We start from the raw sequence: 13,847 nt of genomic DNA on the forward strand, positions 1-13,847 counted from the left end.
CTCCTTTTCAGGGCTTTCCATGAATAGCCATAAAACTAATTTGTGAAGTGTAGATTATACTTTCTCTAAGGGCCCCTACTCCCCTGGGCCCAGTGATTTGCACATCAGTCAATCAATACTTGGTGAATGAATGAATTATGCAGAAGCAAAGGAATGAATAAAACTAATTAAAGTTCATACTTCTCTTATCCCAAAATTAAAGAGAAAGTTGTTCAGTGATTGACTTTATCTTCTACTCCTCTTCTTTACATCAGTATTTCTACTTCAAATAATTATCAAGATCACATACCACTTCCTTTGCAGAAAATTAAGTAGTGGAGATTTCAATCATTTTGCTCTGCAGATAACTGCCCCCTCACCCCACCCCCAAGGTTAAGCCTTCAAATTAGGAAGAAGGTCTTCAATTCCATTTGACATGGGGGTGGGAACAGGGAAGTGAGAAAAGGGAAAAAAAAAAGTGTGGGAAATACTCCCTGAACAAACAAAACAGGAGGAGGATCTAACACCTTTAAAAAGTCAGCCAAGTACATGAAACAACTCTTGCCTCTTGAGGAAAAGACACAACGAATCTGACTTAAATGAATGAAAGGCTTGGCAATACAATAAAGCAACCCAGAGTATTCTGTAAATACATATACCTAACTAATTGTTTCTCTTTTTTTTTGGAGACAGAGTCTGGCTCTGTTGTCCAGGCTGGAGTGCAACGGCGTATCCTCCCACCTTAGCCTCCCAAGTAGCTAGGACTACAAGTATGTGCCACCATGCCTGGCTAATTGTTTTATTTTTTTGTAGAGACAGGGTCTCGCTGTATTTCCCAGGCTGCTCTCGAACTCCTGGGCTCAAGTGATCCTTTTGCCTTGGCCTCCCAAAGCGTTGGGATTACAGACATGAGCCACTGTGCCTGGCCCCAACTAATTGTTTCTAAGGGAGAAAAACCATTAAAACTAAAGTTTCCTTTTCCCCACATGTGTCCAACTTCATGAAAATATTCTTCATGTAGATTCCCATGTACTAGTCTCTTTCAGACAAAATCAGCCAAAACAGTATGCCAGTATAATAAGTCCAGAGGACTCCACTGCAAACTGAACAAAATATATATATATATTTGAGATGGAGTCTTGCTCTGTTGCCCAGGCTGGAGTGCAGTAGTGCGATCTTGGTTCACTGCAACCTCCACCTCCTTGGTTCAAGCAATTCTCCTGCCTTGGCCTCCCAAGTAGCTGGGACTACATACATACACCACCACACCCAGCTTTTGTATTTTTAGTAGAGACGGGGTTTCACCACGTTGGCCAGGCTTTCTCGAACTCTTGACCTCAAGCGATCTGCACACCTTGACCTCCCAAAGAGCTGGGATTACAGGCATGAGCCACCGTGCCCGGCCTGAACAAAGTAAATCTTATAGGATACCACATAAGGAGACTGGCACATATTCCATCAATGAGGCTGCCCACTGGTGATGAGCTCATGATGGCTATCTGCTGAGATTTGACGTCAGCACTGCCCCTGCTTATCACACAACACTGGACAAGGATTATAACCTTTCACCCTCAGTTTGTCATCTGCAAAATACTGATAATAAGTGTTCACATGGATTCATCAGTTAATGTTTGCAAGCACTAAGAAAATGAGCACCACTCCAGCTATTAATGAATCACAATAACTTAACTCATGCCATTCCAGATTCATCAACACTGAATGAAGTGCAATTGCGTAAATAAATAGGTGAATGAGGTCCTGAAATGGTAACTGCATTCACTGTGACATGAAGATGAGGAAGCCAGCCTCAGTGCAGGTAGTACTATGGTGATATACTTGAGAGACACATCTTACTTCAAGAGATAGTTTCCATTAGTGAAACTTCAACAATATTTATGGAGTGCTACTATGAGCAATAAATATCCTGATACTGACAGAATTCATTTTTTATGGTCAAGGTTTTTAGAATCTAGTTTTAGTCACAGCTACTTGTTGGAAGAGATCAAGTCAAGTAAAATTATAGAAAACAATCAAATCTGTAAAAAACAATACAGTTTTGAAATGTGTTATAATTCAGTTTATATAAACTATATTTTTTTAAATTTGTGAAGTAGGATTCATTCTATAGCAAGACACAGAAAAAAAATGTCCAAGTGGGAAAAAGTTTTGCTATGTTTCTAAACTTCAGTTTGATACAAGGACATCTTGAACCTCTCCTAAAATGGGGGAAAATTCCAAGAGCAGCCCAGTCTCCTATGGGTATAACAGTCCAAAAATATGCTTGAATAAAGTCTTTCCTCATAGTGCCATCCCTAATCTGCACAAGCTTCGCAGTGAAGGGCAGTACACCTTAAAAAAAATCAGGTTGTCACCAAGTCTTCAACTTAGAGCCAGTGAGATGCAAACAGATAAAAACGTCAGGTATCTGCGCTGAAAGGAGAAGCAGAAGGCAGAGACCAGGGCCTCTCACAAAGAGCTGGTCCTCTCTATTTCTAATTTTCATTAATATAACTGGGACGGTGTCTGCATTTTTGTAGCCAACCCCCTCATGTTTTATTAGGGGGGGCTCAATAGGAGACAGTGATCTAAATGACAGTTTAGTTTTCCTGACCCACAACTCTTCCCTTCACGTCCTTCCAAAATACTTCTAATACCCCTTTAAGGCAGAACGATGTGTATGAACTAATGAGGCAAGAGTCCAGCAGAACTTGTTTTCCGGTCACAACACTGCTGAACAAAGTAGGATCTGTTCCAGATGGGATAAGGTGAAGAAACTGGCCAAAACCAGCAAATTGTGACAAGGGCAATCCCTGGCTGCCCTCATTGCTCATTAGCATGGACACTCCCACCAGCACCATGACAGTTTACAAATGCCATGGCAATGACCCAGAAGTTACTGCCCCTTTCCTAGAAAGTTCTAAATAACCCACCCCTCAATTTGCATTAACCTGCCCTTAATTTACATGTAACTGAAAGTAGGTATAAGTGAGTATAAATACAGTTGCCAAGAGCCCACACGTTGCAGACTCTGGGTACACTACCTATGAGTTAGTGCTGTTCCACCAGGAGCAGTACTGTTCAATAAAAGATTGCTGTCTAACACCACTGGCTTGCCCTTGATTTCTTTCCTGGTGAAACTAAGAACCCTCCTGGGCTAAGCCCCAATTTGGCCTGTCCTACTAGGCCATTCAATACTCGGGGGAAGTTCACTTATATCTCAGGATATACTGAGAATTTCCAGACTAATCTCACTGCTCATTGCAACACACAAAAATAAGTCAATTTAAGTTGTTCTCTAACTTCAGCCTGACTCTGTGGGTAAGTATGCTGGAGGTTAGACGGGGTAAGTAAAATTTATAACATCTCATGAAATGTAGTTAGATAGAGTTCCACATTTAAGATGATCAGGTTGAGTTTCCAGTCCAGTGATTATAATACTATTTGGCTTAACATTATCAATAGCTAAGACATGTGAGGCCCATGTATGTGAGGAATAAAGGCCCTGTGGCAGCACCAATACCAAGCAGTTGCCACAGGGAAAAGAATAATACTATTGACCATTAAAAAAATGTGTACATGAGGGGAAAAAAAATCCCACAACAACAGTCATTCTTTATTGAAGGAAACTCAGTCAAGGTTCCAAGATGCTACATTTTTTTTCTGCTTCAATAAATAAGTTTTGAGTGGTCATTGCCATGGCATTATGCATATAAATGTACCATACTGTTTATATACACACTTATTCCAAGCCACCTATTTGCCTTCCCAGACTATTTGGCTGAATGGGGTCAAAAGATAAAAGAATAGGCACTATATCAGTTGCATTTAATAGCCAAATTTACCCAAGAAGATTTTACTTGAATCACCAAAGTCTGTATAAAAACATATACCTACGTACATTGGAATCACTAAAGATTTCTGATTCTTCACATTCACAGCAAAGTAATGCTGCTGATTCACTGTCTTCCAAATGAGAGCTCTGTAATACAAACAAGATCATTTCAGAGATCCAAACGAATGGGCCCATAAGCACAAGGGGAAAAGCAAGCTGAAATCAGAGTCAGTGGTGTTAGCTCACAGGTGAGAAGCTGCAATTCTGATTACTGATGGCTATTTTGAGAGAATACCGCCAAGAAGGTGACTGGTTAGTTGACTGAGGAATGCTTGATCAACAGAAGCATTTCCTATGGTTTCCCAATTTGGGGAAAGATCCAGCACATCTTTTTCTGTAAAGCACATCTTTTTTCTGGGCGCAGTGGCTTAGGCCTGTAATCCCAGCACTTTGGGAGGCCGAGGCGGGCGGATCACGAGGTCAGGAGGTCAAGACCATCCTGGCTAACACGGTGAAACCTCGTCTCTACTAAAACTACAAAAAATTAGCCAGGCGTGGTGGCCGGCACCTGTAGTCCCAGCTACTCGGGGGGCTGAGGCAGGACAATGGCGTGAACCCGGGAGGCTGAGCTTGCAGTGAGCCAAGATCACCCCACTGCACTCCAGCCTGGGTGACAGAGTGAGACTCCGTCTGAAAAAAAAAAAAAAAAAAAAGATGGTGCTGCTAATCCTTTATAGTATGTACTCTTAACTCTTCTCAGACTGGGGATAGATTTATGTTCATTTATCTTCGTATCTTTGGACGTATTTGATGCATTTGATGTATTTCTTTAGAGATAGGCTATAGAATATAGCATAGGGCCTGATTAGGGGATCTAACTCTTAGCCTAGCCTCATTAGCCCTCTGCTGCCAAGTGTTTATATGAGCCAAGAGACAGGCCGGGAAGAGTGGCTCACACCTGTTAATCCCAGCACTTTGGGAGGCTGAGGTGGGCAGATCACCTGAGGTTAGGAGTTTGAGACCAGCCTGGTCAACATAGTGAAACCCCGTCTTTACTAAAAAAAAAAAAAAAATATATATATATATATATATATATGGCAGGCGTGGCAGTGTGCGCCTGTAATCCCAGCTACTGGGGAGGCTGAGGCAGGAGAATCGCATGAACCCAGGGGGTGCAGGTTTCAGTGAGCTGAGATCATGCCATTGCATTCCAGCCTGGGTGACAGTGCAAAACTCCATCTCAAAAAAAAAAAAAAAAAAAAAGAGCCAGGAGACATGCCCTACCCAAGTTCCCCAACAGAGGCCAGAAAACAATTTAAAACCTTTTCTTCTGTTCTCTAATGTCTCTAAAAATCTGTCCAGAAGACAGACAAGGAAAATAAGACAAAGGAGTGAAATAATTAGCTGGTAACATAGGAGTATTTCTCCCTATGACTAACAACTCAAAAAAGGGAACAGAAAAGGCTCCAACTCTGACCCATTAGATTCTATTCAAATGTTTGCTGTTTAGCTAACAGCAGCTGAAAACTGAGTTATCCCTACATGGATCATTGATGCATAGGTTTACATCATTAAAACTTCTCACTACCAGTGGCTGAAACTTATAACTACTCTATGGCTATCCTAGTTGATTCCTACTTTAATTTTTCACAGGTAGAGCTGTGTTTCATCTGAAGTATACCCTTAGAGATAAGAGTTTTAGAGTACAAATAAACTTAAATGAAAGAAAGTAAAGTTCAGAGTTACTCTTTCTGATAACGGCCTTGCTCCTGGTTTACTTTCTTCTCATTTTTTTTTTTTCTAGTCTGATCCTTTATCCACTTTTAGTTTTCTGTCTTAAAACCAAGTCTCATCTGGCATTATCCCTCTCACTTCCTCTTTTAGAAAATAATCAGAAATAACCAAATATTTAAAATCATTGTTGGCCGGGCTCAGGGGCTCATGCCTGTAATCCCAGCACTTTGGGAGGCCAAGGCAGGCGGATCACGAGGTCAGGAGATCGAGACCATCCTGGCTAACACGGTGAAACCCCGTCTCTACTAAAAATACAAAAAATTAGCCGGGCATGGTAGCGGGTGCCTGTAGTCCCAGCTACTCCGGAGGCTGAGGCAGGAGAATGGCGTGAACCTGGGAGGCAGAGGTTGCAGTGAGGTGAGATCACGCCACTGCACTCCAGCCTGGGCTACAGAGTGAGACTCCATCTCAAAAAACAAACAAACAAACAAACAAAAATAATTGTTAAAAATCCTACAAATGCAAAGTCTTTTTAATTCTTGTTCTCTTATATTTTGGAGGGGGGAAAATAAGAACATTTACACTCCATCTAGCTTAAAAAAATATATAAAATATTTGAAGACTTCTGGAACTCGTATTAGGAAAGCTAAAGGCTTAATAATAAATATTCGAAAGAATTAAAATGGTAGAGATCAGAGCTGCTTTCAGTCTTCCCAAGGTCTCATACCACAACAGATAAAAATATAGATAATACTAAGCACATCAAAAGTGGCTTGTCACTGTTACAGTATAAAAACTGAAGAGAGGCCAGGCATGGTGGCTCACACCTGTAATCCCAACACTTTGGGAGGTGGGTGGATCACCTGAGGTCAGGAGTTAAAGACCAGCCTGGCCAACATGGTAAAACCCTGTCTCTACTGAAAATACAAAAAATTACCTGGGTGTGGTCGTGGGCACCTGTAATCCCAGCTACTCTGGAGGCTGAGGCAGGAGAATCGCTTGAACCCAGGTGGTGGAGGTTACAGTGAGCCGAGATCATGCCATAGCACTCCAGCCTGGGCAACTAGAGGGAAACTCCATCTCAAAAAAAAAATAATAATAAATAATAATAATAAAAACTGGAGAGAGCTTGAGCCCAGGAGTTGGAAACCTGCCTGGGCAACATAGTAAGACCCCATCTTCATGACAAAAAAAATAATAATAATAATCAGCCAGGTGTAGTGGCACACCTCTGTAGGCCTGGCTAGTTGGGAGGCTGAGGTGGGAGGATCACTTGAGTTTTGGAGTTTAAGCCTTCAAGTGAGCCATAATTGTGCCACTGCTATCTGGCCTGGGCAACAGAGCTAGATTCTGTCTCCAAAACAAAACAAAACAAACCTGAAGAGAGAAAAGTATAAATTAAACCAAAGTACACTAGTTAAGATGTTGCAGCTTTCTTTCTTATAAATATTTAAGATGTCCACACTAGCTCTTTCAAAATCACCTTTTGGCTGGGCACGGTGGCTCATACCTATAATCCCAGCACTTTGGGAGGCCGAGGTGGGTGGACCACCTGAGGTCAGGAGTTCGAGATCAGCCTGCCCAACATGTTGAAAATCCATCTCTACTAAAAATACAAAAATTAGCCAGGTGTGGTGGTGCTCAACTGTAATCCCAGCTACTGGGGAGGCTGACAGAAGAATCACCTGAACTCGGGAAGTGAAGGTTGCAGTGAGCCAAGATCACGCCACCAGACTGGGTGACAGATCGACACTCTGTCTCAAAGAAAAAAAAAAAACCAAAATGACCTTTCAAGAACACACTTGCATTCCTAAAGTTATTTTAAGACTTTATATGTATATATTTATTAATTGAAACAATTCATTAAGATACAAGGTATCCATTAAAGTGGGCTGATGGCATTACAACATAATGGGTTCATGGAACAAGTGTTTACTTGCAACCAACATATTTAGTTCTAAATTAAATTCTGAGAAACCTAAAGGAAGACAAAGGACAAAGGTCAAGTTCATTTCCCTGCCTCTGAGACCTGGTAATTCTTTTTTTTTTTTTTTTTGGAGACAGCATCTCCCTCTGTCAACCAGGCTAGAGTGCAGTGGTACAATCTTGGATCACTGCAACCTCCGCCTCCTGGGTTCAAGCGATTTTCCTGCCTCAGCCTCCCAAGTAGCTGGGACTACAGGCACCCGCCACCATGCACACTAATTTTTTGTATTTTTAGTAGAGATGGGGTTTCACTGTGTTAGCCAGGATGGTCTCTATCTCCTCACCTCATGATCCGCCCACCTAGGCCTCCCAAAGTGCTGGGATTACAGGCATGAGCCACCACACCTGGCCAATACCTCGTAATTCTAATTCCTGAATTCTTTCCAGGTTCTGCAGAGTGAACAGTCTTTCTCATGACTATATGGGCTTATTCCAAGATTGCAAGGACAAATTAATATTTAGGACCTCTACTAAACTACACGATTATTTAAATAGATGCTAAAAAGCATTTGATAAAATAGTCATTTCTGGTTTCAAACATTTTTAGTAAGCTAGGAATACAAAATGCAGCCTTAATTCACTGCAGATATATATATTTTTTTCCCCTGGAGTCTCTCTCTCTCTGTTGCCCACGCTGGAGTGCGGTGGCGCGATCTCTGCTCACTGCGGCCTCCAGTTCCCGGGTTCAAGTATTCTCCTGCCTCAGCCTCCGCAGTAGCCAGGACTACAGGTGTGCACCACAACGACTGGCTAATTTTTGTATTTTCAGTAGAGACAGGGTTTCACCATGTTGACAAGGATGGTCTCCATCTCCTGACCTTGTGATCCGCCCACCTCGGCCTCCCAAAGTTCTGGGATTACAGGCATGAGCCACCGCGCCCAGCGTAGGTGGGCTTAATTATATATAGCACCTCTCAGTGGTAGGCCTTTACCTCAATCTCATTGCCTGAATGTCATATTGTAAATTCCCTCAATGTTTCTTCTAGCATGAGGGTGGTGATCTTCCCCAGTTTGTAGTACAGATACCAATTCTCTTTTCTTTATTTTCTTCTTTTGAATGTCCTTTTGGCAGGAATTTTGAGGAGGACAAAGTCAAGCTCATATTCTTGCATTGGAAGTATCAAGCCCAAATCTTAACTAAACTGAGTTCATATCCTGGTTCTGCCACTTACTAGCAGTGTGATTTTGAGTACATTCCTTAATTTCTTTGAGCTCGATTTCCTCATCCATAAAAATGGGCACAACAATAACATCTATCTATTAGGGTTGTTGGAAAGATTGTATGAGAGATAACATAAGAAAAACATTCAGAGACTTAGAGCCAGGTGTGGTAACATGTGCATCTAGATACTCTGCCGCTCTGGAGGCTGATGTGGGAGGACTTGAGCCTGGGAGTTCAAGTTCAGCCTGCACAACATAGCAAGACACCTGTCTCTACCCAAAAAAAAAGTAATTAAAAAAAGCACTTAGAATAACTTAGCTTCTGATGTTGCTTCTAATAATAATAAATTATTATTAATATTTTATTACTATTTATTACTGCTGCTTATAATAATAATAAATATTACTATAATAATATTAATCTCCTTCCTAGATGTAAAAGGCTTATACATTTGGGTTAAAATTTTCTTTCAAAGAAACTTTTGTCTTCAAGGGAAATTTTGCTTACATCAAGTCTTAAGTGTTTTTCATTCTTAAAGATGAAATCATATTCCCTACATAACCTGGAAACAACTGAGCTCACAATGAGTCATTGATTTCCATTTATTGTACCCCTACTGTGTACTAAGCACTTTTCTGGGTGCTGAATTATTAATAGCTAAGGTAAAACACCAAACAAAAAGGGAAAGGTAACTGAACAGGTTACAAAAACAGTTTTTTGCTTTTTATGGGGACGCAAAAACAACAAAGATAGGATATGACTTTGTGGAAACATGTCCCTTTGGCTAAGTATTGTGTGGACAAACACAGGGGTTAAGATTGTTGGTAAGAAAAACACCTGCACATAACAAGAAGTTTCAATCCACAACAGCTTCTAAGGAACAATTATAGTAATAAAGTTGCAATTTTTATATGGACTGTATGATGCAAGAACTCATGTACTAAGAAAGAGGTTTTCAAGAGTGTTAAAATCTAACGTATGCAGTTACCTAACAATTTATAAGCAGAAGTCTTAAGAAATAATACCGCAAGAGGCCGGGCATGGTAGCTCACACCTGTACTCCCAGCACTTTGGGAGGCCAAAGCGGGTGGATCACGTGAGGTCAGGAGTTCGAGACCAGCCTGGCCAACATGGCAAAACCCCATCTCTACCAGAAATACAAAATTAGCTGGGTGTGGTGGCAGGTGCCTGTAATCCCAGCTACTCGGGAGGCGGAGGCAGGAGAATCACTTGAACCCGGGAGGCAGAGGTTGCAGTGAGCTCAGACTGTGCCATTGCACTCCAGCCTGGGAGACAGAGCAAGACTCCATATCAAAAACAAAACAAAACAAAATGAAGAAATAATCCCACAGAGTCAAAACCTGTTACCCTGTTAAGTCTCTTGTACTCTATTCTTGTTATAGATTATATGGTTTTAAGAGGCAGAGAACATTTACTATTTCTTTCCTCTTTCCTTTTTTTTTTCCATCTTTCATCCTCGCTTTTCTTTTCTTTTCTTTTTTGTGGTTCTAAGTGAATACATTGCAGCTGTACTTAAAGAAACTAGGGACTTTGAAAATGTACTATCAGACATAGGCCGGTCCTGGTGGCCCATGTCTGTAATCCCAACAATTTGGGATGCTGAAGCAGGCAGATCACTGAGCCCAGGAGTTTGAGCCCAGCCTGGGCAACACTGGTAAAACCCCGTTCTCTACTAAAACTACAAAAAATTAGCTGGGTGTGGTGGCATGCACCTGTGGTCCCATCTACTCAGGGGGCTGAGGTCGGAGGATCGCCTGAGCTCAGGAAGTTGAGGCTGCAGTGAGCCGAGATCACGCCACTTCACTCCAGCCTGCACAACAGAGTGAGATCCTGCCTCAAAAAATAAAAAGAAAAATATACTATCAGGCATCAAACAATAAAATATATTTATACCCCAAAGTCCAGCAACTTTGGGAGTAAAAGCTTTTAATCCTTTAAAGGCCACGACATACCCTGGCATTTAGGTATAAATGGATTGACAAAGCAATTTCATCGTCTACATCTGATCCAACTAAGACAATTCTCTAAAGTCTCAGCTGAAATTATACATTTAAAAACAATTATTTCAGTTCTTTGCTGTATCTACTAAGAGAATGAAGACCATTCTTGGCAATAAGACTACTGACATTCCAGAAAATGCAGACATCACTCTGAAAGGATGCACAGTTATTCTGAAGATCCTCAGAGGAAGTTAGGGAGGAACATCAATCACAACCATGTAGGATGCATTCTCCTTGGAAAAGAAGAGGTGCTAGGTTGACAAATGATTGGGAAATAGAAAGGAAGTGGCTACTGCTTGCACTGTTTGTAATCGTGTACAGAACATGATCAAGGGTGTTACACTGGGCTTCCATTACAAGATGAGGTCTGTGCATGCTCCTTTCCCCATCAACTTAGTTATCCAGGAGCATGGGTCTTTTGCTGAAATCCACAGTTTCGTGGGTGAAAAATATATCTGGAGGGTTTAGATGAGGCCAGGTATTGCTTACTCAGTTATTTTAAGTCCAGAAAAATGTATTAATCTTTGGAGGAAATGACATTGAGTTTGTTTCAAATTCAACTGCTTTGATTTAGCAATCCGTAACAGTTAAAAACAAGGATAACAGAAAACTTTCAGATGATCTGTATGTCACTGAAAGAGGAACAGTTTAGCAGGCTGATGAATAAGATCTAAGAGTTGTCCAGCTATAGAAACAAGATACTGTATGGTTGCTAAGACCTGTTTGTGATATTTTAATGATGCATTAAAAGACCTCTATTATAGCTGGGCTTGGTGGTGCATGCTTATAGTCCCAGATACGCAAGAGGCTGAGGTGGGAGGACCGTTTGAGCCCAGGAGGTTGAGGCTGCAGTAAGCTGTGATCCCGCCACTGCATTCCAGCTTGGGCAACAGAGTGAGACTCTGTCTCAAAAAACAAAAACAAACAAACAAAACCCCCCAAAACAATTATTTTAGTATGTAACACATGTATGTGGTAAACAACTAAGAAGGTGTCAAAGAGTATTTTTAAGTCTTCCTCCATTCCAGTCCTCCCATCTACTACAACCCATTCCTAGAAGTAATCACTATGCCAGCTCCTAAGGAATCCTTTCAGGATTATTCTGTGTATATACAAGCATTGTGTGTGTAGATGTTCTTTCTCCAAAATACACAAATGAAAGCACACTGCACCTATTTTTCTGCCCTTTCCTTTTAAACTTAGTATCTTTGTTTCACTATTTTTTAAAAACTACGTAACATAAAAAATAACACAACATAAAATTCACCCATGATTCAATTACCTTCCACCAGGTCCCTCCCACAACACATGGGAATTCAAGATTTGGGTCCGGACGCAGCCAAACCATATCATTCCACCCCTGGCCCTCCCAAATCTCATGTCCTCACATTTCAAAACCAATAATGCCTTCCCAACAGTCCCCCAAAGTCTTAACTTATTTCAGCATTCTACTGGTACCAATTTACTGCATTAGTCCGTTTTCACGCTGTTGACAAAGACATACCCGAAACTGGGCAATTTACAAAAGAAAGAGGTTTAATTGGGCTTACAGTTCCATGGCTGGGGAAGCCTCAAAATCACAGCAGAAGGCAAGAAAAAGCAAGTCACATCTTGTATGTATGGCAGCAGGTAAAGAGAGAGAGCTTGTGCAGAGGAACACCTCTCTTTAAAACCATCAGATCTCATGAGACTTATTCACTATCATGAAAACAGCATGGGAAAGACTTGCCCACATGATTCAGTTACCTCCCACTGGAGTTTCCCTCCCACAACATGTGGGAATTCAAGATGAGATTTGGGTGGGGACACAGCCAAACCATATCAACCATCTTAACTGATGTTTTTGAGACAGAGTCTTGCTGCCACCCAGGTTGAAGTACAGTGGCGTGATCATGGCTCACTGAAGCCTGGATCTCTCAGGCTCAAGCGATCCTCCCATCTCAGCCTCCCTAGTTGCTGAAACTAAAAATTACCACACCCAGGTAATTTAAAAAGTTTTTTGTACAGATGGGGGTCTCACTATGTTTCCCAGGAAGGTTTCAAACTCCTGGGCTCAAAAGATTCTCCTGCCTTGGTCTCCCAAAGTGTTGGCATAAGCCATCACACCCAGGCCCATCTTAACTATTGTTAACTGTACAGTTCAGTATATATTCATGTTGTTGTACAGTCAATCTCTAAAGCTTTTTCATCTCAAAGAACTGAATCTATATCCATCAAACAACTCTTCATTTCCCCTTATTCCAGCCCTTAACAACTACCATTCACTTTGTTTCTATGAGTTTTGACTGGTCTAGATAATTCATATAAGCGGAATCATACAGTATTTGTCTTTGACTGAGTTATCTTCCTTAGCATAATGTCCTCAAGATACATGCATGTTGTAGCATGTGTCAGAATTTCCTTCCTTTCTAAGCCTGCATAATATTCCATTGCACACATATATGACATTTTGTTTATCCATTTGTCTATTAAGACATTCATTTCATTGTTTCTGATCGCTGCATAACATTTCATTGTAGAGATGTTCCACAGTTCAGTTAATCAGTCTCCTACTAATAGATTCAAGTTACTTACAATTAAATTCATTTTCTAATATGCTGTAACAAATTACCACAAACTTGATGATTTAAACAACATACATTTATTATGTTACAGTCTAGAGGCAAGGAGTCCTAAAATAAAACAGTTGGCAGACCTGTGTTCCTTCTGTAGGATCTAGGGGAGTGTTACAGGCTAAATTGTGTCCCTCAAAATTCATATGTTTTTCAATCCCCAGTACCTCAAGATGTGGTTGTATTTGGAGACAGAGCCTTTAAAGAGTAATCAAGTTAAAATGAGGTTTAGTAACCTAGGGGTGGTTCCAATATAGGTGGGCCCTAGTCCAATATAGGTGGGCCCTAATCCAATATGACTCATATTCTCATAAAAAGAGATTAGGGCCACACGTAGTGGCTCATGCCTATAATCCCAGCACTTTGAGAGGCCAAGGCAAGAGAATCACTTTAAGTCAGGAGATTGAGACCAGCCTGGGCAACATAGCAAAACGCCATCTCTACAAAAAAAATAAAAATAAAAACAAAATAGCTAGGCATGCCTGTAGTCCTAGCTACTTGGGAGGTTGAGGCAGAGGATT

The 13,847-nt window shown here is 41.1% G+C and overlaps 1 protein-coding gene across 4 annotated transcripts in view; it reads right to left on the reverse strand.

The window, feature by feature from the left end:
* Positions 1 to 13,847, reverse strand: part of SSH2 (slingshot protein phosphatase 2) — a 303,694-nt gene that overhangs the window by 220,589 nt on the left and 69,258 nt on the right. Inside the window, exon 2 of one of the 4 annotated variants that reach the window (XM_003912550.4) lies at positions 3,878 to 3,958. The exons of the other annotated variants lie outside the window; for them this stretch is intronic. Coding sequence (XP_003912599.2) covers positions 3,878 to 3,958 — 81 coding nt within the window. The remainder of the gene's footprint in view (positions 1 to 3,877; positions 3,959 to 13,847) is intronic. 4 annotated transcript variants of the gene reach the window in all.

The sequence above is a fragment of the Papio anubis genome, chromosome 17 (assembly GCF_008728515.1).
Source record: "Papio anubis isolate 15944 chromosome 17, Panubis1.0, whole genome shotgun sequence".
Taxonomy (NCBI): Eukaryota; Metazoa; Chordata; class Mammalia; order Primates; family Cercopithecidae; genus Papio; species Papio anubis.